At 44.6% G+C, this 18,263-nt stretch overlaps 1 protein-coding gene across 2 annotated transcripts; it reads left to right on the forward strand.

The window, feature by feature from the left end:
- Positions 1-1,585: 1,585 nt before the first annotated feature.
- On the forward strand, positions 1,586-17,052 carry LOC128733454 (splicing factor 3B subunit 3). 2 transcript variants are annotated; one of them, XM_053827051.1, is made up of 12 exons: positions 1,586-1,715; positions 1,997-2,315; positions 2,747-3,922; positions 4,692-4,999; positions 5,192-7,130; positions 7,328-7,371; positions 7,570-7,628; positions 7,853-7,906; positions 8,109-8,158; positions 8,349-8,396; positions 16,598-16,640; positions 16,862-17,052. In XM_053827051.1, exons 2-5 carry the CDS (start codon positions 2,090-2,092, stop codon positions 7,127-7,129), a joined length of 3,648 nt encoding a protein of 1,215 aa, XP_053683026.1. In that variant the 5' UTR covers positions 1,586-1,715; positions 1,997-2,089; the 3' UTR covers position 7,130; positions 7,328-7,371; positions 7,570-7,628; positions 7,853-7,906; positions 8,109-8,158; positions 8,349-8,396; positions 16,598-16,640; positions 16,862-17,052. The 2 variants fall into 2 exon arrangements, with proteins under 2 accessions (XP_053683026.1, XP_053683027.1); XM_053827052.1 differs by having other exon boundaries at positions 2,117-2,315.
- Positions 17,053-18,263: the final 1,211 nt, after the last annotated feature.

Below are 18,263 nucleotides of genomic sequence, written 5' to 3' on the forward strand. Positions count from 1 at the left end.
AATCGAACTAGATACTGTAATCAAATAATATTTTAGTAAATGCCATGGATTCCTTATGAATGTTCGTGTAATTATTGTTAAAATAAAAACATTTCTTCGTTGAAAAATATTTTTTCATAAAAATATGGCGGAATATGATGTTACATTGATTGTATTTGTTTGGTTACATTTCATTTAAAAATATGCCGTAATCAACATGATGCAACATCATGTGACATTATTGTTTAGCAATGACATTATAATAACACGATGTTGCGATGAAGTTTCATGTTACTAGATATAGACTAATATATTTGTGACAGCCAGTATAAGTATTGGATAACCTGAATCTAACGTATTAATAACATGAAGTTGCTTATATATTGCGTGTTTCAATACTGTAACCGGTGAAGTTTATTGCAATTTAAACAAGACTAAATAACAACATGGAAGATGTTGCAAGTGCTGCTTGGGTTACGCTAACGGGATTATTGCAAACGTAGTTTCACCGGACTGCATTCGGTTACAACGAGCCAATTACTGAATGCATTAGAACTTTTTCGAAGGTGGAGGAACTGTTTAATTTCGGTGAACCAACGCACTTGTTTGCGCACAAGCTACGTAGTTTGGATTTTATTTAACTTAAGTTTTATTCATGTAGACAAATTCAAGGTCAGATGAATTATCCCAAATAAATAAATAAATAAATAAATCTCCTGAACGCGTTATCACCGCCGTCGCAGGTGGATTTTTCATAACTTACTTACTTACTTATGTGTCCATGTCCGCCGGTCTGGCAGAACAAAGGGGTGAAGTCAGAGATCTCCACTGCTGACGGTTACCTGCCATGGCTTTTACCTGTCGCCAGGACAGGTTCTCGTCTACAGCCCGGATGTCGTTGGCTAAGCTCCGTCGCCATGAGCCTCTGGGTCTGCCTCTTCTACGTGGTCCTTGTGGATTCCAGTCGAGAGCTTCTCTGCAAACCTCGTTCGCTCCTTTCCTCAAGGTGTGTCCTATCCACTTCCACCTACGTTCACGAATTTCTGTGGCTATCGGCCGTTGATGACACCGACGATGGAGTTCCTCATTGGATATCCAGTTATCAGGCCACCAGGCACGAATGATGTATCGCAGGCACCGGTTAATGAATACCTGCAGTTTTTGCGTTGTCTGAGACGCACCACGTTACGCAGGCATACAGCAGTACGGATTTCACTTTTGAATTATAGATTCAGGTTTTCGTACGTAGAGGGATTTTCATAAGCGCCGCATAATAAAATGCTTAAAATGCAAGCATATTTACTGTTTTTATCGTTTTTATAGGTTCGTTGCAACTTGCAAATCATTACAATCTTTTGAAATTTGCACAGATTTTCTCAAGCATTTTCTAAAATTGAGTGCGACAAGTACCTATATGTGTTTGCGCCGGGGTTTTTGCAAACCATTATTTCTCACTGCACTGCACATGGCAACCTTCTAATTTGAATTTCGAGTGGTTGCGTGTTTCGAGCAGTTTGCGAGTTTTCCTTTTCAAAAAAATCTGGCATCTCTGGTTCTGGTTCGTTTCGGTTTTCGTTTTCCGTCCGTTCTCCGTTCATTTTCACGGAAGTTGTCGGTAAGAGTGCTTGCCCTTTATGGAAGACAGTCGCTGTTTTTAAGATTATTTCGATTAAACACTTGCAAATTCAATTAAATGAAATGTGATTGAGCAATAATTACTAGGCCTTGAAACATTGGTAAGTAATCAGTTTGATTAAAGTTTAACCAAAAATGAAAAACTTCCCTTTTGATTGTGACACGTCGCGTTGGTTTGTAATTTTCAATCACCGGATTAATTCAGATAGGTTTTTAAAGATGATAAATATAAATTTATTGGTTTATTGAAAGTATTTCATAAAATATTTTCAATTTTATTTGTTATCAAGATGTAAAAAAAGTTTAAAATTAGTGAAAACGCGTTTTTCTGCTTGGAACGAATTAACCTCAATTTCGCATCCGACATTTTGTTTTCTTGCAGCATACGACGACGGTACCGTACGCGCAAGATGAACTAAAAATCCTACCATAGAGAACTCTTGATTAGTGTAGCGTACCATTCCGTGTTTCTGAGATGTATTTATACAACTTTATTCTGCAGCGTGCCACCGGCATCACGCATGCCGTGCATGGCTGCTTCGCCGGTACGAAGCAGCAGGAGATTCTGCTGTCGAAGGGCAAAAGCTTGGAGCTGGTCCGACCGGATCCGAACACCGGCAAGGTGCACACGCTGCTGCAGACCGAGGTGTTTGGCGTGATTCGATCGTTGATGTCTTTCCGGCTGACCGGTGGAACGAAAGGTAGGTAGGTTTTGTTTAAAAAAAATTGTAATTTGTTTGAGGGCACCACTTGCTTCATCCACGATCGGTTTAATCCATGATCCAGGGTGAAAACTCTTAGCTGAGTGCCTAGAAAGAATGCTTCGCATGTCGCTTTTGCAGCGTGACCCAAGCGCGCTTCGAATTGAAACTTGCGTGGACATTTTTCCGATGGAAATTTTTTATGAGCAACCCATAACCTTGAATATAGGTTAACATTGAGCGTCCAAATTCACCTGGGGCTGGATGTCATAATTCAAGGGATAACAGTTCCATTCGACTATAGGCATGCGGTTGGACTACTTTGTCAATCGCATACGTTTTGATGGAACAATACTTGAACATTTTGATATTTTTTCGTTTGTTCTTGAACTAAGTAGGCTTTAATGAATGCCACGTGTTTTTTTTTTCAGATTATGCTGTCGTCGGTTCGGATTCGGGCCGAATCGTCATATTGGAGTACAATGCGGCTAAAAATCAACTGGAGAAAGTTCATCAGGAAACGTTCGGAAAGTCAGGTTGTCGTCGGATTGTACCCGGTCAATATTTGGCCATCGACCCGAAGGGTCGAGCTGTTATGATTGGAGCAATTGAGAAGCAAAAGTTGGTCTATATTTTGAACCGAGATTCCGAAGCACGGTTGACCATTTCTTCGCCGCTGGAAGCGCATAAGTCGAGCACGCTAACCTATCACATGGTTGGTGTCGATGTTGGGTTTGAAAATCCGATGTTTGCCTGTTTGGAAATCGATTACGAAGAGGCGGATTTGGATCCTACTGGAGAAGCTGCAGCTAAGACACAGCAAACTTTAACGTTCTACGAGTTGGATCTTGGTTTGAACCACGTGGTTCGGAAATATTCGGAACCTTTGGAAGAACATGCAAACTTTTTGATCTCAGTACCGGGAGGAAATGATGGTCCTTCCGGTGTGCTCATTTGTTCTGAGAATTATTTGACCTACAAGAATCTCGGAGATCAACATGACATTCGTTGTCCGATTCCTCGGCGACGAAATGACTTGGACGATCCGGAGCGAGGAATGATCTTTATTTGTTCCGCCACTCACCGAACAAAGTCGATGTACTTTTTCCTCGTGCAAACCGAACAGGGCGACATCTTTAAAGTCACATTGGAAACAGACGATGACGTGGTGTCGGAGATCAAGTTGAAATACTTCGATACGGTGCCGCCTGCGACGGCAATGTGCGTGCTGAAGACTGGTTTCCTGTTTGTGGCATGTGATTTTGGAAATCATTACCTTTATCAAATTGCTCATCTGGGTGATGACGACGATGAACCGGAATTTAGCTCGGCAATGCCGCTCGAAGAGGGAGATACGTTTTTCTTTGCCCCGCGACAGTTGAAGAATTTAGTGATGGTGGATGAGATTCACTCGTATGCGCCCATTCTCGGCTGTCAGGTGGCGGATCTGGCGAATGAGGATACTCCACAATTGTACCTTGCTTGTGGACGTGGACCTCGATCTTCGATTCGAGTGCTTCGTCATGGTTTGGAGGTGTCGGAAATGGCTGTTTCCGAACTACCCGGCAACCCGAACGCAGTCTGGACCGTCAAGAAGCGAGTCGATGGTGAGTCCCTTTTCGGTAGTTGTTTGTAAACTAGTTTTTTTCACCAGCTGACTGACAAAAGTATTCTTCATTGTTAATCATCGAATCGACTGAACCTGGACCGGTTGCATGTCGGAGATGTTCCTCGCGAACAAGGAAGAGATGCAGCCTCGGCTCCGAAACCGAGGATTGGTGCCACCTTTCCATGTGTCATCGCACCTCACTGTCGAAGAACAATCTGTCCATCCGACGGTGCCAAAACACCGGACCCCGGAACGTTGACGGAAGTAGATATATTCCTGATCCTTGGCGTATTGTCCGTTGGACTCTGATCGCTGTAGATAAACCATATCAGCTACATTTGCTACCCTAGGAATATGATTGTCAGTCGGCGGTTTGTCCCCTGTTTAATTTTGAATCAGATTATTAATCACAAAAGCTGGTGTTTTGATTAGAAAAGAAACCTAAAAAAACTGCTCTTTATCCAAAGGAGCCAAGAAAGTCAAAAAGACCGTATCACAAACACCAGTTTTTCCTTCATTTTCAGACCGTCGTGGTTGAGTTGAGTTTGGAATATGTGAATCTGTGGAAAACAGTCTGCGAACGTCGTGCTAAAATTCAGCTCACGACTCCTCACTCGCAATAAATTCGCCAATAGGTAAGACGAGCGATGCTAGAAAAATGATACTACACTTGAGAATCAGAATCAGAATTTGTTAGGCAACTTTTTAACGTTTGGTAAATTGTTTCCCCCTAAAGCTAACCGGTTTGGCTTTCGGTCTCATTGCAGACGAATTCGACGCGTACATCATCGTGTCCTTCGTTAATGCCACGCTTGTGCTCAGTATCGGAGACACGGTCGAGGAAGTGACGGATAGCGGGTTTCTCGGCACGACACCGACGCTGTGCTGTTCCGCGCTGGGCGACGATGCGCTGGTGCAGGTTTACCCGGAGGGTATCCGTCATATTAGGGCCGACAAGCGTGTCAACGAGTGGAAGGCTCCCGGCAAGAAGACCATCATGAAGTGTGCCGTCAACCAGCGGCAGGTCGTCATTGCGCTGTCCGGCGGTGAGCTGGTTTACTTCGAGATGGATCCGGTAAGTTTTGGGGCGAGTTTACCCGGTTATCTATAGTTTGGTTTTTCCCATGATGAACACCTATGATTCGGAATTCTTTTGAAGAATAAAATGGTGTCCTGCAGTGCTGACTTTTGAACTTTTCCCCGATAACAATTTTAAAATAATCTTCGATTTCTAATTGCTACTTTTCACTTGTTTCTGAACTTTCAGACTGGCCAACTGAACGAATATACCGAACGGAAGAAGATGCCCAGCGATGTGATGTGCATGGCACTCGGGTCCGTTCCGGCGGGCGAGCAGCGCTCGTGGTTTTTGGCCGTAGGTCTAGCGGACAATACGGTACGAATTATTTCGCTGGATCCCAGCGATTGTTTGTCACCGCGTTCGATGCAGGCACTGCCATCGGCTGCCGAGTCGCTCTGTATCGTTGAGATGGGAGCCGGTGACACTACCGAGGAGGGAACGGTCTCAACGGCCGGTTGCATTTACCTGAACATTGGTCTGACCAATGGTGTACTGCTGCGGACGGTGCTGGATCCGGTTTCCGGTGATTTAGCCGATACCCGAACGCGGTATTTGGGATCGCGTCCCGTCAAGCTGTTCCGAATCAAGATGCAGGGCTCGGAGGCGGTGCTCGCTATGTCCAGTCGAACCTGGCTAAGTTACTACTATCAGAATCGGTTCCATTTAACTCCGCTTTCCTATGAGACGCTGGAATATGCGTCGGGTTTCTCCAGTGAACAATGCTCGGAAGGTATTGTGGCTATTTCTACCAACACGCTTAGGATCTTGGCCTTGGAAAAGCTGGGAGCAGTTTTCAATCAAATCACCTTCCCCCTGGAATACACACCGAAGCGATTCCTGATTCACAACGAAACGGGAAAGCTGATCATAAGCGAAACGGACCACAATGCCTACACGGAGGAAACGAAAACGGTTCGTAAGCGACAAATGGCCGATGAAATGCGTGAAGCTGCCGGAGAGGATGAGCAGGAGCTGGCCAACGAGATGGCGGACGCTTTCATCAACGAGGTGCTGCCGGAGGATACGTTCTCCTCGCCGAAGGCCGGCACCGGTATGTGGGCTTCGCAGATACGCGTCATGGACCCAATCAATGGGCACACCTACTCGAAGGTGCAGCTCGCGCAGAATGAAGCCGTCATGTCGATGGCGCTGGTCCGATTTGCGGTCGATCAAAAGTGGTACGTTGTTGCCGGTGTGGCAAAGGACCTGCAGATGAATCCGAAAATAGCGAACGGAGGTTTCATCGATGTTTACAAGTATGATTTCCAAACGCATCAGTTGGAGCATTATCATAGGACGGAAATTGATGAAGTTCCGGGCGCTATCTGCAGCTTCCAGGGTCGTGTGCTGGTTGGAGTCGGTCGTGTCCTGCGGATTTACGATTTAGGCAAAAAGAAACTGCTGCGGAAGTGTGAAAACAAACACATTCCGAATCAGATCGTTAACATTCAAGCGATGGGATCGAGGGTGTTCGTCTCCGACGTTCAAGAATCCATTTACTGCGTTAAATATAAGCGCACGGAGAATCAGTTGATCATCTTTGCGGATGACACTCACCCGCGGTGGTTGACGGCTTCCACCCTGATGGATTACGATACCGTCGCAACGGCGGATAAATTCGGCAATGTCGCTGTGCTCCGACTGCCACACTCGGTGTCGGACGACGTTGACGAAGATCCCACCGGCAACAAGGCCCTGTGGGATCGCGGACTGCTCAATGGAGCTTCGCAGAAGGCGGAGAACATCTGTACATTCCATCTGGGTGAGATAATTATGTCGCTGCAGAAGGCCACCCTCATCCCGGGGGGTTCCGAATCGCTAATCTATGCTACGATGAGCGGAACGGTGGGAGCACTGGTTCCGTTCACCAGTCGGGAAGATTATGACTTTTTCCAACATCTGGAAATGCACATGCGGAACGAAAACCCACCGCTCTGCGGTCGGGATCATCTGAGTTTCCGCAGCTACTACTATCCGGTAAAGAACGTGATGGACGGGGATCTGTGCGAACAGTTTACCTCGATGGATCCGGGCAAGCAGAAGAGTATCGCCACCGATTTGGGTCGAACGCCCAACGAGGTGGCCAAGAAGCTGGAGGACATCCGTACGAGATATGCTTTCTAAGGTGAGCGTTTTTGGCTTTTAAAATATGTTTTTAGAAAAAAACATTCTCATGATGACCTAAAGTCATGACCTTTGGACACTTAAGAAAATCCACTGTTTACCAAGTTAATTAAAGACCTGATAATCGGATAAATTTTCTATTTGTTGAATAACTTCGCCAGCAATTTACTAACGAGTTATTTTTTCCTTTATTTTCAGACTAATGTATTAGCAGTAAAAACTTTGAGTAGAACAAAACTGAGGTGAGTCACTTTTTTAAGGTTAGTTTTCGATCAGTAAAACCATTTCTATGATGAACTGCTTAAATTTGACCTTTGGACACCTAAAGAATGCCCTTGATTAAGACTACGTTACAAGCACTGATATTAATCAACGATTAAAATGTTTTCCATTCAACCTAGCTGCGCCTTACTAACGCTTTATTTTTCATTTCTTTCCAGAAAAGTCGATTTTTTACATAACCTTCAAGGCCAACTTTGATTCGTTCGTTCCAAACTAGGTAAGTTGAACGATTTCATACCGTTTTTTCCGTTTTTTCGATCAAACCTTCATTGAAACCGAATGATGATTTGCTTAAATTTGACCTTTGGACACCTAACGAATAAGCATTGATTAAAACTACGTTAGAAAAGCACTGACCACCGTTCAAATTTTCTGAAAAATCTAATTAGATGAGAAGCTAGCCCCTCTAATTAGGAACGATTTTGTTTGCTTTTGTTTCAGTTTCCTTACATTAACCGGTTTTTCGAGAACATCAGCAAACTTTTCAAACTCCAAGTAAGTTTTTCTCTATCTTCTAAACACAGTTAAGTTAAAGACTAAGATTTAAATGATGTTAAACCGCTTGTCGGTTTACCGTGTTTCAACTGAATTTGCTTGATTACAACTTACTTTTGCTGATAATCCACTTAATCTATCGATATGATGTTACAGCGTAGGGGTTTCTCTAATTTAGTATCGTTTCTCGTTCATTTCGCAGGCTAACCATTTGGAGCTCAATATGGAAAACCTAACCTTGTTGGAATGTTGGTAAGTTTATCTAAATTTCGCTAGTTTTCCTACGAAAATTTTCAATGATGAAATACATTTTAACGCAAGATAGACTAAAGAAATCCATTGATTATAAACTCAAAACTGATTCCAGTTAGGCTATCTGTTTTGTGTACAAGTAAATGTACGCTTACATTAACACAAACTTTGTGCTTTCTTTCGCTTTCAGATTGCCCGAACGATCAACAACCGACCGTATTAGAAAAGCCCAGTAAAGGTAAGCACAACAGCGCAGCTGTCCAGCAAAAAAACAAAACATTTTACGAACCACACAAATTAAAATGATGTTAAAACTTAATATACGCTATTACGGCCTTAATGCTCAAGGCATAAGCATGATTACAGAAAAGTAGCTGATTTATAACACCTCAACCAACATATTACCGTATTAGTAGAAAGCATTTTTTTAACTTTTAAATTTTTCAAGTTCCAATTTCACCAACAATTTTTCACGAATCTCCGTGACACCCAAAGATCCCCGACACCACCCCGGGAAGACCACTGGCGTAGAGTCTCAAAACTCCAAGAACCCCCTGCTTGCAATCTAATCTGGCGGCTCCGGAGATCTGGTGGTGGAACCAAATTTGTGGTTCCACCGAAAAGAAGGTCCAAGGAGCTTTTGAAGAAGCAAACAGGGGCAATTGGTAAAGTGTAGACTCTTCGTAGTTCCGGGGCCGAACCGTGACCCAGGAAATTCCAGAAAGATCTATCCCCCGGGGGGATCCAAACCAGATTTGGGTTTAGCCTCTGCGAGGCAAAAACCATATTATCAAACGTAGTTCTAGCTTTTCAACTCATTAGTCACCAGGTCCATTGTGAGGAACTTCTGACGTTGTCTTGAAAAGCGAGAGCCAAATGCCGAGTCCAATAAAAGTTGCACTCAAAAGCAGCTGAGACTCACTAAGCGAGAAATCAGCACATTCATCAGTCTACGGACTGAACACCTGTCCGAGCAAATATCAGCTTCGAAACTTTGCAGTTTCGTACGAGATGATATTTGTCGCCCTCGGAATATTTGCTCTGCAATTGTGGAGCATCATCAATGGGACGCAGGTTCCAGCATCTCAAAAGAGGGCACACCTGAGAGGCCCTCTTGAGGAGATCTGGTTTGCGTCGTCAATCGGGGGGGAACCACCAAGTTACCCCCCGATTGGCTCCAATATCTCGCTAGAGCTATCGTAGCTTATCACTTCATCAATAAGTGTTAGGCCGATAGTTGAAAGCGCAGTAGATTAAAACGGGTCAAAACCACGACGGCGCAAAATAATTGGGCACAGTGGTTCAGTTTCCCTACAAACCCCCCCCTCCCCCTACCTAAAACGACGGAAAAAATGATGAAAAAGCTGAACTCTTGCAACGAAGAGGTATTATATTGTAAGTTTCTCATACATTTTGCATTATCCTCCGAAAACTACGCCTTCTGTTCTGTATGATGATTATCCTGTTGTGAATATCCTGGTATTTTTCCGTATTCCGCACTTCATTTTTCAATGGGCCGCAAAAATCAAACATTTTCTCGAATATTCGAGCCAATGTCGAGAATAAATCTGCGCAAGCTACCGCAAGAGTCCATTTTTGACGGGCCTTCTGCAAATTTACACCAAATTTTGGCTTCCATGCTTGCATTTTACACATTTAGCGACTTAAAAAATAATAGAAATGTTGCCAAACATTCGCTTCGATTGACGGAGAATGGTCCCAGAATGAGAATGAAGGACAATGACAATGAGAGCGACAGAATAAGAATGAATCAGAAGAGAATGACGGAGAATGACAATGGGAATGACAGCGAATGACAGAACGAGAAAGACGGAGAATAACAGGTTGAGCATGACGGAGAATGATAGAATGAGAGAGATGGAGAATACCGGAGAATGACAATGAGAATGACAGACTGAGAATGCCAATGAGCATGACAGAATGAGAATAACAGAATGAGAAAAACGGAGAATGACAGATTGAGAACTGCGGAGAATGACAAATTGAGAATGACGAAGAATGACAGGTTGAGAATGCCGGAGGATGACAATGAGAATGACGCAGAATGACAGAATGAGTGATGCAGAATTATTGACAATGACAGAATTAGAATGACGGAGAATGACAGACTGAGAACGGCGGAGAATGACAGATTGTGAATGAAGCAGAATGACAGAATGAGAATGACGCAGAATGACAGAGAATGGCAGAATAAGATTGACCTAGAATGACGGAGAATGACAGACTGAGAACGGCGGATAATGACAGATTGTGAATGACGCAAAATGACAGAATTAGAATGACAGAATGATAACGACAATTGAGAACGACGCAGAATGACAGTGAATGACAATGAGAATGAGAATGGCGGAGAATGACAGATTGAGAACGACGCAGAATGACGGAGAATGACAGACTGAGAATGACGGAGAATGACAGCATGAGAATGACGTAGAATGACTAAGAATGACAGAATGAGAATGACAGCATGAGAATGACGTAGAATGACTAAGAATGACAGAATGAGAATGACGGAGAATGACAGATTGAGAACGTCGCAGAATGACAGTGAATGGCAGAATGAGAATGACGGAGAATGACAGAATGAAAATGACGTAGAATGACTGATAAAGACAATGAGAATGACGGAGAATGACAGATTGAGAACGGCGGATAATGGCGGATTGAGAAAGACGGAGAATGACAATGAGAATGAGAAAGACAGAATAAGAATGACAGAATAACAGAGAATAAGAATGATGAAGAATGGAAGAATGAGAATAACGGCGAATGGCAGAGTGGGAATGTCAGAATTAGAAAGACGGAAAATGACAGAATGAGAATGAAAATAACGGAGATTCTTGAAATGAAAGAAAAGAAGACTTCCAAATAAAATTCTACCATTACAGGGTGTAACTGGGTTCCAGGGTTACGCGGCGGTTATCCGTGGCCTTTCCCCCGCGGTTTCTTCTGGGTGGCTGGAGTGATCAGTGTAGCGTCCCTTCGATACTTTGGCACTCGTGGAACCTTTATAATAAGAACGGATCGATTTATTTCCGTACTTTAGGGTACGTCTTGACTCGCTAACAGTCCACTTCAGAATTAAATCTCTCGGCGATTGCGTCCTACGGGTCACTTCAATATTGCGGGAATATTTTTTACCTCGACAACTGACGTATGCGCTTATGTTGTGGGGCGAAAAGCTAGCTCACAGAGAGCATTAAACCTGCAGTCGTTGAAAGGGAAGATGGTGGTTTAGGTTTGTCGGCTCCGGCTCTGTTTGCACTTGCCTTGCCTCCGCTTCCAGTGTGATCCGGATTATAAGATACTAGACCGGTCGGGGTGGTTACTAGGCAAGTGATAGTTCAGTTGATTCTCTTCTCTTATAATCGTTACATACTACCTGGAAAACCGGGAATCCACGGAGATTTTTTTTAGTTGGAATTATCAGGGAACTTCACCAAAATTTACGGAATTCTCGAAATGCGTAATGACAGAATGAGAATGGCAGAGAATGAGATTGACCGAGAATTATAAATAGTGAGAATGACAGAATGAGAATGACGAAGAATGGCAAATAATGAGAGTGACAGAGAATAACAGTATGACGGAGAATGCAGAGAATGAGAATGACGGAGTATGAAAATAACAGAGAATGGCAGTAGAAGAATGACGGAGAATGACAGAGAATGAGAATAACGAGGAATGACGGAGAATGAGAATGAGAATGAGAATGCCAGAATAACAGATAATGGCGGCGAATGAAAGTAACGGAGAATGACAAAAATGAGAATGACAGAGAATAAAAATGACGGAGAATGACAAAGAATGAGAATGACGAAGAATGACAAAGAATGAGAATGACGAAGAATGACACTGATGGAAAATTGGAGAGAATGAGAATGACAATAAGAATGACGGGGAATGACAGAGAATGAGAACAACGAAGAATGACAGAGAATGAGGACATCGAGTGTTATTCCTCGTTGAGAATGAGAATGACAAAGTATGATAGAAAGAATGACTGAGAATTGCAGAAAACAGAATGGCGAAGAATGGAAGAATGAGAGAGAGACAAAGAGTAAGATTGACGGAGAATAACAATCAAATTCATCGCGCTCAGCATTGACGGAAACAAGGAATACTTTTGTGAATTCGAGTGAGATTTGGGGAAAAAAATACCTAAATGTGCCTGAAGTTTTTGGAGCGTCTTAGTAGAATACGAAACCTAAAAATAAAAAATAAGAAAACTTATCCAATTTAATTCTACTATGTGTATTTTATTCACGACAGATACGTATTTCGCCTACGACTTGCAGGCTTCCTCAGTGGCTGTTTTCGAACGTTCGAAAACAAACTGAGAAACTGAGGAAGCCTGGAAGTCGTAGGCGAAAATTCATAATTCATTCTAATGATATTCCCATTTAGTTAGATCAAGTAAGATTTCTGCTAATGTTGATCGAAGTGTTCTAGAATGTACAGTCATCTCGATAAGCACGAAAATTCATGTAATGTTAACCAGGGAGAGGGCGAACCGTAGGTAAACGGAACCGTTGAAGAAAGGTAGGAGCAAAATATTATAAATTTTAGTTCATTTTATAAATTCAGTAGAGAGAGAGAGAAACGTTTGGACTTCTTAACGTTGGCATAATTGGTTATTTGGCCGTATTACGCCGTATTACTTATCTATACAGGCTGCGGGGACAGCGGGACGCTTGGTGGCGGTCGGTTTTTTGAGGTTTGACGATGGACTCCCGTTGTACATATTGCGCATTAGCTATTTAATCTCCAGAGTTGGGAGTCGGGTGTGACTCTAGGGTTTAACGCTTTTGTCGACTACCGCGAACGCCCAGATCGTCTTCTTCTTCTTCAGCAGCATAGAGCCGGGGTGGCTCGTGCTGTTTCAAGCACTCGTCTCCATTCAACTCGGTCTTGGGCCACTCGTCGCCAATTTCCTAGTCGTCTCAGAAGTCGCAAATCGCTTTCGACCTGGTCGAGCCATCGTGCACGTTGGGCCCCCCTGTTCCTGGTGCCGGTGGGGTTGTTGAAGAGGACCGTTTTCGTCGCACTGTCGTCCGGCATCCTTACGACGTGTCCGGCCCACCGTAGCCTGCTAACTTTCGCTAGATGTACGATGGGAGTCTCCCCAAGCAGTGCCTGTAGCTCGTGATTCATACGCCTCCGCCACTCTCCGCTTTCAGTTTGTACTCCGCCAAATATCGTCCGCAGCACTTTCCGCTCAAACACGGCAAGGGCGCGTATGTCCTCCGTAAGCAGCGTCACGGCTTCAAGTCCATAAAGAACTACCGGTCTAATAATGGTTTTGTACATTGTTAGCTTCGTGCGGCGGCGTATGCTTCCTGATCGTAGCGTTTTACGAAGGGCAAAGTAGGCCCGATTTCCCGCTTGGATGCGCCGCTGGATCTCCTTACTAGTGTTGTTGTCCGCGGTCACCAGCGATCCCAAATACACGAACTCTTCTACCACTTCTAGTTCGTCGCCGTCAACGGTTACCGTCCGTGGGAGGCGCGCATTTGTTTCCTTTGAGCCTCTTCCTTTCATGTATTTGGTCTTCGACGCATTTATTTTTAGCCCAATTCTCCTAGACTCCGCTTTCAGTCTGGCGTAGATTGCCTCCGCCGTCGCAAAGTTCCTGGCAATGATATCGAAGTCATCTGCAAAGCCTAGAAGTTGGCTACTCTTGGTAAAAATCGTGCCTCTCGTTTCAATGCCCGCTCGTCGGATCACCCCCTCAAGAGCGATGTTGAACAGCATGCAGGATAGACCGTCACCTTGTCTCAACCCTCGTCGCGTCTCGAAGGGACTCGAGAGTGTCCCAGAGATGCGTACGAAACACATCACTCGATCCAATGTAGCTCTGATCAGTCGCGTCAGTTTGTCCGGAAAACCGTATTCGTGCATTATCTGCCATAGCTTGTCTCGATCGACTGTATCGTATGCTGCTTTGAAATCGATAAAGATGTGATGCGTGGGCACGTTGTACTCCCGACATTTCTGCAAGATCTGTCGGATAGTAAACATTTGGTCCGTAGTTGCGCGAGCCCCCATGAAACCCGCCTGATAATTCCCTACGAAACCTTGTGCTATCGGTGACAGCCGGCGTAACAGGATCTGGGAGAGTACCTTGTAGGCGGCGTTTACCAGCGTAATACCACGATAGTTGCAGCAGTCTAGCCGATCACCCTTTTTGTAGATGGGACAAACCACTCCTTCCATCCATTCCTCCGGTAGCTTTTCCTCCTCCCAAATCCTCGAAATAACCCAGTGTAGAGCCTTTGCTAGCGTTTCCCCGCCATGTTTATAAAGCTCTGCCGGTAGGCGGTCCTTCCCAGCGGCTTTATTGGTCTTCAGCAACCTGATTTCTCGTTTGACTTCTTGGAGATCAGGTGCTAGGACATCACTATCTTCCATGGGCGCTCCTAGGTTAATTTCCGTTCCGCCTCCTTCTGCGACTTCGCCATTGAGGTGTTCATCGAAGAACTGCTTCCACCTGTCGACCACCTCGCGCTCGTTTGTAATTAGATTCCCTCCCTCGTCCCTACACAAGTCAGGTTTCGGTGTGTAGCCCTTCCGAGTTTGGTTTACCTTCTCATAAAACTTGCGCGTGTGATTAGCTCGGAATAGTTGCTCCAATTCTTCACGATCCCTGTCCTCCTTTTGGCGCTTTTTTCTCCTCAGGATCGTGGTCAACTTGTTCCTAGCTCGTCGGTACTTGGCCAGGTTCTCTCTAGTGGCAATACTTAGATAATTTTTCCAAGCATTTTTTTCTCCTCCACCGCTTGTTGGCATTCCCCATCAAACCAATCATTTTGTGTACTCCGAGGCTCAATACCTAGTGCCGCGGTAGCGGCCTCTCCGATGGCCGAGCGTATTCTGCCCCAACCGTCTTCGAGGTTTGAAGCACCTAACTCCTCGGAAGAAGGCAGTGCCTCATTCAGTACTCGCGCGTAGTTCTCGGCAGCTTGTGGGTTATCTAGCTGCCTGATGTTCAGCCGAGGAGGGCGGCTTTGACGTGTCCGGTATACGGTGGACAGCTTTGAGCGCACATGTACTGCTACTAGGTAATGGTCAGAATCAATATCCGCACCCCGACGGGAGCGTACGTTCGTGATGTTAGAGAAGAACCGGCCTTCTATGAGAACGTGGTCAATTTGGTTCATTGTACGTTGGTCAGGTGATCTCCAGGTGGCTTTGTGGATATCCTTGCGCGGGAAAAAGGTACTTCGGATCACCAGGCCTCGGGAAGCTGCGAAGTTTATACATCGTTGGCCGTTTTCGTTTGTGTCGGTGTGCAGGCTATGGGGTCCTACCACCGGTCTATACATTTCTTCCCTACCGACCTGGGCGTTCATATCCCCGATGACGATCTTGATGTCCCGTGACGAGCAGCTGTCGTACGTAGCCTCCAGCCTCGCGTAGAACGCTTCTTTCTCATCGTCGGGTCTACCTTCGTGCGGGCAGTGCACGTTAATGATGCTATAATTGAAGAAACGGCCCTTTATCCTCAATACACACATTCTCTCGTTGATCGCCTTCCAATCTATCACGCGATCCTGCATTCCGCCCAGCACTACAAAGCCCGTTCCCAGTTCGTTGGTAGCGCCACCGCTCTGGTAAAACTGGGCCTTTCCGCCACGGATCTTCCATACCTTCTCTCCTTTGCGACAGATTTCCTGCAGAGCTACGATGCCGAGTTTGCGGGGTTCCAGCTGTTCAATTAGCACCCGCTCGCAACCTGCGAAATTTAGCGATCTGCAGTTCCAAGTCCCGAGTCTCCATTCGTCGTCCTTATTTCGTCGCCTAGGTCGATGCCGAATATTCCGCTCCGAATATGCTTGAATGTTGTTAGTTAAGTTTAGTTTAGGTGTGTAGCCGTACTGGGGCAACACTACCGAGTCTCGCGATGGGGCTGCCATCTCATAGTGCCGAGACGCACTATACCTCCTTCCCGGTTAGTATACGACCTTAGTTTCCACCGGGGTTGGTTACCCGATCTCCGCTAAGGTTGCTCGTATTCCGGCTGGTACCACGAGGAGGTCGGGATCGGAGTTGCTGGATAAGAGGCTAACGACCACTATGGGGTCTATATTCCGCATTATCTAGCCGTTTACCAACCTCGCCCAGATCGTGTTGAGCCCAATTTACTATGCAGACCTATCTTGGAATAGTTCATAAATGCCAGTGGGATGGAAGATGAAATCTGTTCCAAAGGTCTAGTCCTAGTAGTGTGTGGGGAGAGCGGTTGTCTGTCGAACGTGATTGTCGAGTAGAATATGCCAAATATCAAGCAAATGTTGAAGTTTTTAAAGTAAAATGTACCCATTCGGTCATATGTTGGTTGAGGTTACAGTTATTTTTAAATGATAAGTTTTTAAACAGTTTACAAATTATTCAACGTGTCTTTTTTAACATTTTCAGATAATCTTTCTCTTCGTGTTGATGTTTCTTTCTTCAAAATAAGGTGAGATACTGTTTGATTTACCATTTATTAATATCGGAAAACACAGAACGATGTGTGCTATTATTATGATGATCAACAAAAATATAAGTTCGGACTTATTAACACCTGTAATGATTAGTTATTGTTTATTTTACTGATTGTGCTTTTTACAATAGGCGCAACACCGCACACCGATTGTTAGCATTCGCAATTATCAGGCTGCTTTTTTCTCTTCTTTCTAGCCTCATCATTTTTCGTCTGTATTAACATCACGTTGTAGTGAAAATCATCAACTATTATAACTTCGCCTAGATTTTTAATCGATAAGAAAACCCACAGCAACAACAAAAGGTAAAAGAAAAATCACACAAAAACCGCTGCTGTGCAGATGTAATTAGCAGTTGTCCACAATAAAAGAAATGCATCATTATTCACACAGTAAACAGTTCTTTCTACCTTCTCAAAACGATTCGAACAATCAAACCAAAGAGGTGACCCTCAAAAAGGAAAAATTTCTCACGCGAATTCGGCGCTGATGACAGGGCCTTCGTTTGCAGTTTCTTTTCCCCTTTGTGCCTACTTGCAGTTGGTACGTATAGGTAGGTAAGGTACCCATCGTCTTCGTCTTCGGCTTCGTTACACGCATCAAAAAACCTCTTTCTTCCACACCGGGCCCAGGTGTTGGAGAGCGTCGTCGATGCGGCGTTTTATTTGCCTCTTTTTCCCCTTTCGGTGTTTCGGTACTTTGGTTTCTTCTCGGCTCTGCCGGTGCCCGTACCTACCCACCTAGGTACCTACAGTCTACATCACGCAATGTGGCTTTTGATGTTTGGTTCAATTTGGTTGTGCGTTGTTGTACAACAGTACTGCAGCACAAGATGGATATTTACCGAGAGCAGAGTAATGCTCTTGCAAACGTCTTGCGTAATGAATGTGCGAAGCGAGTGAGTACTGTTTTCGGTATTGTTCCAAATTTAGAAGAGGTTTTACCTAGATTTTAGCTGATGAGAGATGTCATCGCGATGGCGATTGTAGATAACTGATGCACCTAGTGTTTGATCAGTATTAAAGCTGCTGGAATCGACAATCTAATCCGCCAAAATTCCCGTGCATACTAATATCAATTTATAATTGATGATAAAAATTCGATTAATAATGCAAACAAACCAAAAGCAGTGAACATCTGTTAGGTGTAACTACATACCTATATAGAAGCTAATGGGCGCGAATAGTTGACGTGACAATGAAATTGATTTTAATCTGCCGGTATCTGCCGGCCTTACCTACCGTACCGTACCGACCGACCACCCGACCGACAGCATGGATAAATTCGATGCGACGGATGTCGACGACCACACAGAGCACAGCACAGCACACAGCAGACCACATGGTTTTGCCGATATGGGATTACTGTATGATTTCAATTGTTGGTTCCGCTTATTAGGTATGATTTGCTTGCTTAGCTGCTCGGGTTGCTTCATCAGCTGCTGCTGCTGGCTGGTCAGCGCGCCACGTATCACTCGAAACAACCCCAGCCCAGAGTCAGCCAGCCAGCCAGCCACTCAGCATAATATTATAAATGCGCGCGCTCCGAGAAGTTATGTCAAACATTTCGATTGTTCGTTCGATGCTGCTCTGCTGCCC

This window comes from Sabethes cyaneus, chromosome 2 (genome assembly GCF_943734655.1).
Source record: "Sabethes cyaneus chromosome 2, idSabCyanKW18_F2, whole genome shotgun sequence".
In the NCBI taxonomy this organism is placed as follows: domain Eukaryota; kingdom Metazoa; phylum Arthropoda; class Insecta; order Diptera; family Culicidae; genus Sabethes; species Sabethes cyaneus.